We start from the raw sequence: 12,500 nt of genomic DNA, 5'->3' as shown, positions 1-12,500 counted from the left end.
TCTCAGATCAATCTACTCCAGACACAACCCGCTTTAGTAGCTTTAGGAGCGACAGAAGAAGCTCAGAGACACATATGAATGCAGATGAACAGCGGATGATGATGAACTTTCTCTCATAGTGATGGAAAGACGTGTTCCTAACCAGACTCATTTACTGTGCTTCATTAGGGAGCGTTTCTCCCTGTGACTCTGTGCTGTAAAAATGAATTTCAGACTTTCACAAAGCATAAAAATCCAATTTGGTTTCCAAATCGTTCGGACTGACCGACCACGCTCTCATTTTGCAAATGATGTTCAGATAATACTGTACAGCAGTGACTTAAATTCAGCATGAAATGTCGTTCGTGAGACGTTTGCTTCTGTAAAGTGATTTATTGTGCAAAACTGATTTGATCTGAAAGAAGGAAGAAGGCGGAGGATGTCATTATTATTACGATGAAAGATTATGAAGACAAACATTGTTTGTTATAACAGCACACACTGATGAATTGTTCATAATAATGCATTAAAGGAAATACAAAAAGAGTCATGCTGACTTTAAGTAGCTGTGGCTGCTGTAAGTGTAGAAATAGAGGATGGAAAATCAGAAATCATCAAACATCATATACACTATCATTTAAAAGTTTGGGGTCAGTAAGACTTATTTTTATTCGACAAGGATGCATTAAACTGATCAGAAATTACATTAAAGAGATTTATAAAGTTACAAAAGATTTTCATTTAAAATAAATGCTGTCCTTTTGAAGTTTTCATTTATTTTTCAAGTATCCTGAAAAATAAAATGCATCACAGTTTCCACAAAAATATTGTGCAGCACGACTGTTTTCAACATTGATAATAATCAGAAATGTTTCTTGAGCAGCAAATCAGCATATTAGAATGATTTCTGAAGATCATGTGACACTGAAGACTGGAGTAATGATGCTGAAAATCCAGCTTTTATCACAGGAATAAATTATAGTTTAACAGATATTCAAACACAAAACAGTTATTTTAAATTTCAATAATATTTCACAATTTTACCGCATTTATGATCAAATAAATTCAGCCTTGTTGAGCATTGAATATCTAACCAACCCAAACTTTTGAGGCATTACTGTAATTCACATATTCATGTGTATGCTGTGTGGAAGATGCAAATGGAAGAAAGACTTATTTACTTCATTTCAGAGTTTGTGTGGCAGCGCTATACTGATATTCCTCCAATATTCTGCTCAGAGTTTGTTCCAAACCAATAACAAATAATTCAGCACAAATCTTTGCCAAATCAGAGTTTCTTAAACTGCAATCCGTCCTGTGACACACAGGTTTGACTCGACTGTCACCGATTCAGGAAAACAAAGGGTGAAAACTGACATTAAATCGATTAAAACTTGGTCAAAACACAGAATGGTTTCTCTCAGATGCAGTGTTACTGTTTTGCTTTACACTGTAGAGCAGTGTGATTCCCAAGCAAATCTAGTTTTCCTTTTCAGCGTTCAATTGAGACCAGAACTAATGAGCCTGTAAGTCCAGTAACATCACACACACACAAAGAAGGACTTCTGCAAAAGGTGAGATAAAAGATACGAGAGAGTTGAATAAACAGAAACGCTTGAAGCGAAAGGAGAACAAATTGAGGGCAAGATGATTCTTCACTGGGTTTGTCCAGGATGCTGAATTATTCACAACTAATGCCTGCCTGTGAATTTCTGTTGCAGAAACAGCTATCGATATCTCTTTTGCAGACACACACACACACACACACACACACACACACACACACACACACACACACACACACACACACACACATATACAAATGCACACACAAACACACACATGCACGCACACACATGCACACTCATGCTGACAAGCATGTGCACACACACACACATACACACAGACACACATGCACGCACGCACACACACACACACACACACACACACACACACACACACACCACACATTCACGCACACACACAAGCACACACACACACACACACACACACACACACACACACACACACACACACACACACATTCATGAAGGCACACAAAGCACACACACACACACACACACACACACACACACACACACACATTCACGCACACACACAAGCACACACACACACACACACACACACACACACACACAAATGCACACACATGCACATTCATGCTCACACGCATGCACCCGCGCACACACACACACACACACACACACACACACAAAAAAAAAAAACACGCACAAACACACACAAACACCAACAAAACCACGCACACACACACACACAACCACACACACACACACACACACGCACACACACAGACACACACACATACACGCACACACACATGCGCACACACACACACACACACACACAAACACAAAAACACACACCCTCAACACAATACAATCACACACGAAGCTCAGTCTACAGTACAAACAAAACACACGCACACACAAACACACACGCATGCACACGCACACACAAATGCACACACATGCACATACATGCTCACACACACACACACACACACACACATTACATGTGCTTATGAAATGCTGCAAAGTCATCTGTCTTACAAAGGAAAGCTTTTATTGCTGAAACGTTGCTCTTTAATATCTCAAGATTCTCAGAAAGAATTCTCAGTTATGTTTAATTGAAGCATCTGAGATGTTTCTCCTTAAAATAAAAACGTTCAATCAGTTAGAGTGCACAGCTTTAAAATGAATATGAAGACTTCAGATGCAAAAAACCTCTTAGCCCTTTTGAGATTTTTCTTTTAATCAGGTTCCTTTGAAAATATCATCGGTTATTTGTGAAAATAAGGCATTCAATAACTGACTAATAATCTTTTCTTTGCCAGTAAAGTGAAATTACTAAACCTAAACATAGAAGCCTGATAAAAATGCTAATTTAAAAGAAAAAATTTTTTTTTTTGCATCTTTAGTCTTCATATGGTCAGATGATTTGATCTTGGAAGAATTTGATGAGAAATGGAGGAAGTTGATGTTTAAGGTATCTTTGCTGAGCACTTTATTCAAGCGGATTCCTCCGAGGTCACTGAAGAAACATCTGATAAACTCAGATCATTGCTGTCTAGGAGAAACAATTGATGGCAATGTGTATATATATTATTAACATATTTTTGCAGTTTTTCTGTTCTGTGGAAAAAAAAAACAACAACAGAGGAGAATGTATATATACATTCAGATGGCTTCACAGTGTGTGTGTGTGTGTGTGTGTGTGTTACGCACTGGTTAATGATGGGTGTGTAGGCCATTCTGTCTTCATCTATAACAGACACCATCAGCGTGATCAGTTTTGGCCAGAAGTCCAGGTTCTTGATGGACGGACCCTGTTCCTCACGCGGCAGATCCTGCTTCTTAGCCTGCAAAGACAGAGAGACAGAAGATTAATACAGATAATGAAAATCTCTCCTTCTCCCACGTGTGTAGAGTTTAAATAATTCAGTCCGTTTAACTGATGGGACAGAGGAGAGTCTGAGCGCCTGGCACTCCGGTGAAGTGTTTTTGCTTCAAAAGACACATTTTATTAGGTGGTGTGAACACACACACACACACAGAAAAAACTCTGATTAAAATCATTTATACCCAACACATTAGTATTGAGTGTTTCCTGCCCTTTAAGCTCATTAACGTCGTCATTAATTATGTAAATCCTGAGTTCTGCAGCCAAACCATTTACTTTCCATTGACTCTCACACAGTCAGTGTTTGGGATCCTACTAGTCTGCTAGAATTCTAGTAGAATAGGATACTATCTGTTAGATCTGTTCGAGCTCTAAAATTTTTAGGGTAGAAATTTTAAGTAAAATCCTTATCGTTAATCCTTATGTGGTAAATCATTGGTTAACAAGTGTGGGAAAATGTTCCTGAAATGAAATTATTTTAATTTGTTATTTATTTTAATCTATGGACACTCCTAGTTTCTGTAAATGAAAAAAAAAAAAAAAAAATGAAAAAAAAAAAAAAAAAACTTTGTCATTACTGCAGATGTACCAGAGGAAACGTATTGGTCTACATTTGAACACATTGTTGTGGAAAGTGGGACATCTTGGAGTCAAAAAGGTTGAGAACTAACGCTCTAACTCATTAATAATGCCTCTAATCACCAGTATTAGGAAACTTCAAGATGCATTGGATCTTAAAAGTCAAAATGACATGGCGATCTATGATATCTATCATCTAATGCCAAGTAGAACAGGATGTTTGATAAAAATAAAATAAAATAAAATAAAATAAAAATAATGTCTTAAAATCATTTCAGCTATGGCAATATCCAATAATCTGTGCAGCCTGGGAGACATCAGTAGGAAAGAAAGGTCATTTCAAAAGTCAAACAATTACATTTTTGAAAAAAAGATTGAAATACTTACAAGGCCAAATATTCATGAACTGTGCACAATAAAGTCAGGAATGTATACTAAGAGAGTAAAAAGTGCAAGTTCAAGGATTTAATTTTTTTTCTAAACTGACATTTTTGCTCCACTTCCATCCTCAAACATTTAACAGGAGTTTAGTCTCGCTCTGTGACAGCACTTCTGCCATTTCTCATTACCTCGGAGAGATCGACAGCTACAAGATTAGTGTTTAACAGCGAATAACCTGTGAAACATGCACTTACTGTAAGTCATTTCTTCTGCAATGCATTCAAACAGCACACATCTTCTGAACTTGCCCTCAAAATGTTCTTGAACTTTACAAATAGCAACACCAAGGTCATGGGTTTGATTCCCAGCGAATGCATGTACTGAATAAAATACAAACCTTGAATGCATGGATAAAAATTCTGCTAAATGCATAAACGTGAATTTAACATGTTTTTATCGAAATACTTAGACAAACACTAACATATTAAAGATGAATGGGAACAACAGAAAAATAATAAAGAGAATCGCATTTATCGTTCCAAGCAGGGTGGTCAACCCTGTATGAGTGCAGCCTAAATCCAAGGAAATCAGCATTCAGTGTGCAACTTTAGTGCTCACATAGCCGTAAAGAAACCAGCTATTACACTGGGAGTGTGATCAGCTGAATTACAGGTGCCACCATCTCTTGGCAGACAGGTCAGTGTTTACTCTGGGGGATGTTTGTTTATCATGGATCTGGATGGTAAAATCAGCACTCTCACTTCCCTCCCCTGACTCTCCCACAATGCACTTCTGTCTGACATCAGGCCAGCCTTATTTGATGGACAACTGGGCATCATGCCAGGTTTATTTGGGGCATCTCTCTGGGTTGTTTTCCACGGCAAGACAATTCTCAGTGAAACACGAGAGCTTTGGAAAAAAAAGCAAACTCCGAATTCTAGAATTAGATTTCAGCACAAGTTACTGAAGCATTATTCACTGTGCTCATTCGCTGTCCATGGTACTAAAAAACCAATATTAACCTTACTAATTCTATTACCATAATTATGAAACACGCAGTGGAGTCTGATTAGTTGTATTATGAGAATTAGTAATCTACATGATTAGTTGTATTATGAGAATTAGTAATCTACAGTAGTTTTCAGTGTCATTAAAGGAGACAGTTTTGCATAATTTTATAATTGTTACTCATTTTTAAAAATGCCAGTTTCCAATTCTATTTAATTATAATTCCGGTTATGTTTTTAAGTCATAATTTAGTTTGGTAACACTTTATTGGTGGTCTAACCTTCGTATAACTAACGTGTAACTAAGGTGTTCTTGTTACGCGTTACATGTACTTACTATTATAATAACAATTATTTATGCATAATTACATGCAAGTAACCCTAATTGTAACCCTAACAATATAGTAAGTGCAAATGTGTAATAACACTGTAACAAGGACACCTTAAAAAAAGTGTAACCCTTTAGCTTATATATAAGGTCAACGATTTTGTAATTTTTTAAATAAATAATTTTTTTTATTAAACAACGATACATTAAATAGATCAAAAGTAACAGTAAAGACATTTAACATGTCACAAGAGATTAATATTTATAATAAATGTTGCTTTTTTGAACTTTCTATTCATCAAAGAATTCTGAAAAAATGTATCATGAAAACTGTATCATTTTTAATTATGTATCGTTCTGGAGTAATGGCTGCTGAAATTTAGCTTTGCATCACAGGAATAAATTATATAAATTATTTTAAAATATATTACAACAGCAGCTTTTGAAATTGTAATAATATTTCTATTATTTTTACTGCATTTTTGATCAAATAAACTGAGCCTTGGTGAGCAGAGGGGACTTCTTTCAAACACACACACACACACACACACACACACACACACACACACACACACACACACACACACACACACACACACACAGGTCAGTTTACAAAAACATTTTAAAATAGTAAATTCAGCATTTAATAATAAGGGCAAAAACGCATAATGGATTATGCAACACACACTAAACGTGCTCTGTGCCACACTACATTCTGTGGTACACAAGAAAAATGAACTGCTTTTTATTTTTGTACAACAATAAGGATTTTTCTCCCTTTCTCTCATAAACGGTGCTTCCTGTAAGGCCACAGCAGCGAGTGTTTCGCTATTCAGTCGTCTTATCTCAACCACCACAAAGCTGAATACTAAGACTGTGTCTGTGTGTGTGTGTGTGTGTGTGTGTGTGTGTGTGTGTGTGTACTAGTCTACATTTGCAGTAAGTCCAGCAGTAATGTTCTGCACACACATGCACATATATGCTGTTTTACATAATAAAGTTTCACAGGAGATCTTGCTGATATCTGTGTTGTGTATATGAGTCTGTATGTGGTATGTGAGCGTGCAAAACACAGTTTTACTGAAGGAAAAAGCATCTCCTTGAGGGCGATGAGTAATACATGCTGAATTAGATTAAAGTCAGAGGAGGAGTACAACACCGGCTCACACTCCTGCATCTGAAGAATGAAAGAAACGCCTGCCCTCGATTCCTATCATGAATGTGGAACAGCATCATATGTTACATTTATAAATGAAAGTAACATTTAAAGTGCTAAAACACAGTCAACCCCAAGCACAACACCCTAGATTTAAAACAGCAGGCTTTGCACGGGTTAAGACAAATCACAAGGTCTTCAGAAAATATAAGCGTCACGTTATTAAATTCAATCCTTTCTGAATGTCTGTTTGGATCATTTACACTTTACATTGAACTGGCTTTATTGACTGTGAGTGAGTGTGTGTGTGTGTGTGTGTGTGTGTGTGTGTGTGTGTGTGTGTGTGTTACATCTCTTAAGTTAACAGCAACAATGACAAGAAAGAGCGCCAACATCTGCCTGTCATCACACTGAGACACGAGTAAGGTCATCATTATGAGACACACACACACACACACACACACACACACACACACACACACACACACACACTGCTATGCACAATGACACACTCTCCACACAAAGACTATTTCTCATGCAGCTGAGTCACTCCACCCAAACGTGAGATTAAATGAGGGATGGATTTTCCTCAGTGCACATGAGTGAGTGTGTGTGTGTGTGTGTGTGCGTGCGTGTGTGTGTGTGTGTGTGTGTGTGTGTGCGTGCGTGTGTGTGTGTGTGTGCATCATGTAAGAGTGTAACTGATTGTTGTAAAACAGAGGATCAAATCCAGGGCAGAAGAAGAAGAAAATATAAATATACTATCCTAACCTAACATACCAATCATTGCCTGTACAATACATTAATATTTTAAATTAAAAATTAAAAAATAGAAACATATCATCAACTCAAATCATATATCAATAAATCAGTTCTGTTACCTTAAAAAAAAAAAAAACGACAAAAATACACACGGAATGCAATTACAACGGATTAAATGAGAAAAGGTTTACATAACATTGTTCTTTTCCTTTCCCTGTGCATATTTAATCAATGCATGTTCTTCTAAAGAAAGATGTTTGCCTTTGAAATCATTAACGTTCAATTATGTAGGTAGAAACATGATTTTCCTGAATCGTGAAAAGTGGGTTGGAAGTAGTTTGGCACTCATAGGCTGAAGTGTTATTAACTGCAAAAAGAAAGCTGTTTTGGTTCAAATTAATGATTACAAAAGAAAAACCAAACCTCTCTCTTTAAAATAGTGCACTGAAAAAACAAATAAAGAAAAGAAAAAAAAAAAGAAAAAAAAAAAAAAAATATATACAGTAACCCCTAATTCATCCAGCTGCAAACAGTCTTTGACGTTTGATAGCTATAGAAACTAATCCATTGCATAACATTCATATCACAACAATCATAAACACGCATTTATAAAAAACTTAAACAAAAAACAAATTAAACAAACAAAATAAATAATTTAAATGTATAAATTTGTGGGTTGGTATGTTTCTGATAAATAAGGTCGTTGTGGTAGTTAGGTGTTAAATATCTCTCTATAATCGTCTAAAACACATGGCAGTCCTCTGCATATCCCTGTAATTAACTCTTAACTCTAATTAAAAGGTGCTTTGAGGGCTATGCATTATTGCAGGTTTGTGGTGATGTTCTTTTAGGTGTGAGTTTAACGTGCATTGTGTAAATCACAACTACCTGCTCTGATAACTGCTACTTCTGCAATATGTGCAATTTATTAATTTATAGAACATAAGTGCAAATGTAAAGTGATTTATCTGTAAAGTGTTTTTTTGAGAACAGCAGGTTGTATTTCATCCCAACAATAAACCAATAGAAAAATATATATATTTTGCATAAAAAATGCCTATTTTAGTCCCATTAAATATTGTGACATTATTTATTTAATGACAATTAAGCACATCCTCATTACTGTGATGCATCCAGATTTTAATTTCCAATTTTTCTTAACAGTGGTTCAAATGACTGTAATACAGTACTTTTTAAATATAAATCAGCATTAAAATGGTACAACAGATTTATACATTGTTTATTTTTTTTTTACAAAGAATATGACCCGTACATATTCTTGACTGGTTTTGTGAAATACACTTTGTGGAATTCACTTTCTGTGCATTTTTTTTTAATCTCTTTATCTGCCAGTTGTTCTGACTCACTGCGTCTCATCTTATTTCCACCAAGCGTGCGTCTTTGTTCTTTTCCGGTCCTCCTGTTTCCACGGATCTCCTTCACTCACATCACACTAACAGGATTTGGTTGTTTCCCGCGCACGTGTCTTAAGAGCTTTCTGACATGATTATATAACATACCAACCCACTTCTGAGTAATGCTGCTATGTTTTATACATAAAACTTCTAGAGGAGGAACATTCAGTGTGCACGAAATAAAACCCTATTTTCCTCTCCATGGGGCCTTTGCCTCATTTAAAGCAGAAGATGGGTCACTTCTGCTTCAAAAGCCCCTAAAATTAAACCTCTCCACCAACGAGAGTGAAGCCCTGGCTGGTAATTTTAGCTGCGTTGTGTTCGGGGAATCCGTGCTGTTATTCAGGGCTGATGAAAGTTCACTTTCTAATAAAAACAAATAAAAGCAGTGAAATAAAGCTGGAATAAAAAAGTATACATTTAAGATGAGAAAATTAGAATGTTGGAAACTAACTGGAAAAAAATTAATTATAAAAACAAAAAAAATCTGAATTTAAATGTTTAACGAAATAAAAAAAAACAAAAATTTAAAAAAATAAAAAACAAAAAAAAAAAAAAAAAACATATTACAAAATTAATAAAACAAACTTATGTTAAAATGAAAACAGAAAATATAAAAAAATAAAGCTATATTAATAAATATAGGAGATATATAATAATAAATAAAAATAAATTAAAGCTGAATTTAAATGTTTAATGAAATAAAAACTAACAAAAATATCAAAAACATATTAGAAAATTACTAAAACAAACTTATGTTAAAATGAAAACAGAAAATATATATAAAAAAGCAATATTAATAAATATAGGAGATATATAATAATAAATAAAAATAAATTATAATTAATAATATTATATAAATAATATGAAATAAATATTAAATTAAATCTAAATGGAAAATGTGAAAATAAAACTAATAAAAATGACAAATGCACACAAAATTACTAAAACTTACATTAAAACATGAAAATAATATAAAGAATAGAAGCTATATTAATAAATACTACAATAGTATAAAATTACTCAAATTAAAACTGAAATAAAAATCACAAAAAAAGCACATAACAAAATTACTAAAACTTGAACTAAAAAAAAAGAAATCTGAAAATATACAAATAAAATCTATATTCATAAATAATAACAAATACTAAAACAGCATGTAATAAATATTACTAAAGTATTGCATAGAGGTGTCTTTGTCATCAGGTCACAGAGCACATGAATAAAATATCTGGACGCATTATGGCAATAGAGAAAATGTGCTTAAATGCTCTTAAAACTTACTCGTACTTTTAAATGTGTTGTTATTATTATTATTATTATTATTATTATTATTGTTATTATTATTTTAACACTATGTCAGGAGCAGGGTGAGAACAGTCAATTACAAAAGTCAGAGAATTATCAAAAAACTACTGTATATATAAAAAATGTCTGATTAATACAAGAGAAAACGAATCATACTGATGAACATTTGAGATTTTCTGTGTTCTGTTGGAGATTGAAAAGCCCTGGTCAAGACCCAGAAATGTGCAGCATGAACATTTTGCTAAAAACCTCCTTTTGTGTTTCACAGAAGAAAACAGACAGACACGTTTGGAACAACATGAGGGTGACGTTAGTGAACTTCCCCTCTGTTAACCTTAAAAATCAATGAAATACTGACACGAGAAACAATCCGAAAGGAGTTTGAAGGAGTGAAAACACCACAGTTTTCTGACACCGTCAGCGAGTGTGACACTGTGACGGAGGATTCTGGGGTCAGCGCATCAGATCATGTTGTGTGTGAAAGCTTGAGTGTGTGTGTGTGTGTGTGTGTGTGTGTGTGTGTGTGTGTGTGTGTGTGTGTGTGTGTGTGTGTGTGTGTGTGTGTGTGTGTGTTTGTGTTTGTGTCATGCGAATGGACCGTGAGAAATTCAGCTGTCTTGTCTGACTGGAGGGATCAGATCGAAGCAACGTCGCACAGACACATACACAGCAGAAATAAACAGTGTAATAACACTGCATGTGTTTTATAACCCGACGTGAGAAGAGAGACGAGGAAACACCCTTCCCTCATTCTGCACAAAACACTCCACAATATCACTGCTTAGAAAATGCCATACAAATCTCAACACTCAAGGCCGAATGGGTTTCCTTCAAGCATCTATGCTTTTAAACCACATGTGCTATTATTTAGGTCGGAACTATACATGAAAACACATTTGTGAGCTTGGAGCACAAAAGCAGTCATAAGTAGCACAGGAATATTTGTAGCAATAGCCAACAATACATTGTATGGGTCAAAATTATAGATTTTTCTTTTATGCCAAAAATCAGTAGGATATTAAGTAAAGATCATGTTCCATGAAGATATTTTGTAAATTTCCTACTGTAAACATATCAAAACTTAATTTTGATTAATAATATGCATTGCTAAATATTTCATTTGGACAACTTTAAAGGTGATTTTCTCAATATTTCAAATATTGTCCTCCTAACAAACCAGACATCAATGGAAAGATTATTTATTCAGCTTTCAGTTACACTAAAGACTATTTATTCAGCTTTCAGATGATGTGTAAATCTCAATTTCATTCTTTTTGACACTTAAGACTGGTTCTGTGGTCCAGGGTCACATTTATCACTGGACTACTAAACGTTTCTTACTTGAACAAGATAAATCTTTTTGGCACACAGAAAGCTGCGTCTCAAGCGAGCAAATAGTGAATTGAGTTCTCATTCTCGCGTTTGAACAGACAAACGCAGACAACATTATGTCAGAATGCGAGTATTCTCATAAACACAGTCGTTAATGGTTTAAGTGCACGTAACCTGTAGGAAAAGAAACCTGGGCCCGTATTTATGAAAAATCTTAGTGCTAAGTGTTGCTTCTGGTCACAGAATTCTAAGAAAATAAATTTTTTCCTCCTAAAATTAAAGAAAAGATCCTAGTAAAGAAAAAAGTAATTCAGAAAGCATCTTATCCCTTAAAAGAGGTCTTAAGGTCCAAAATTGTTAGGAGTACGGACAAGGACTTTTACGAGGCTTAGAGTTTCTTAAGCAGTGGAGAAAATGGACGAAACATAAGGAGGGAGAAGAAATGTGTTGCACAATGCATGACAGTGAGTTAATAAGAGGCTATTAGATGGTGCAGGGATTATGTTGGTGACCGATCTCATTAGAGACGCGTAAATCACTACTTTAACTACATTAACATATTTGGCAACTGGAAAAATGCAATTATGCAGCAGTGATGATTTGGGTCTGTCACAACCTTCTATAAGCTAAGTGAAAACACAAACAATTACAGCACTTTCAGAACCTTATTGTGTCGCTGCTCGTTTACTATAAAATATGTTAAGTATGACAGCATGGTAAATAAAAAATAAAGAATATATATACATATATAATGTGCGTGTGTGTGTCTAGAATCTTTAAGAATATGGGCCCTGATGTGTGTTATAATGTTA

At 34.8% G+C, this 12,500-nt stretch overlaps 1 protein-coding gene across 1 annotated transcript in view; it reads right to left on the bottom strand.

Moving 5' to 3' along the window:
• LOC109044877 (protein unc-13 homolog C-like) overlaps nucleotides 1-12,500 on the bottom strand; it is a 121,279-nt gene that overhangs the window by 67,212 nt on the left and 41,567 nt on the right. Inside the window, exon 12 of the mRNA XM_042743623.1 lies at nucleotides 3,246-3,379. Within this exon, the coding sequence (XP_042599557.1) occupies nucleotides 3,246-3,379 (134 nt within the window). The remainder of the gene's footprint in view (nucleotides 1-3,245; nucleotides 3,380-12,500) is intronic.

Source organism: Cyprinus carpio, chromosome B18 (genome assembly GCF_018340385.1).
Source record: "Cyprinus carpio isolate SPL01 chromosome B18, ASM1834038v1, whole genome shotgun sequence".
Lineage (NCBI taxonomy): Eukaryota > Metazoa > Chordata > Actinopteri > Cypriniformes > Cyprinidae > Cyprinus > Cyprinus carpio.
This window is presented reverse-complemented; position numbering and strand designations above follow the sequence as displayed.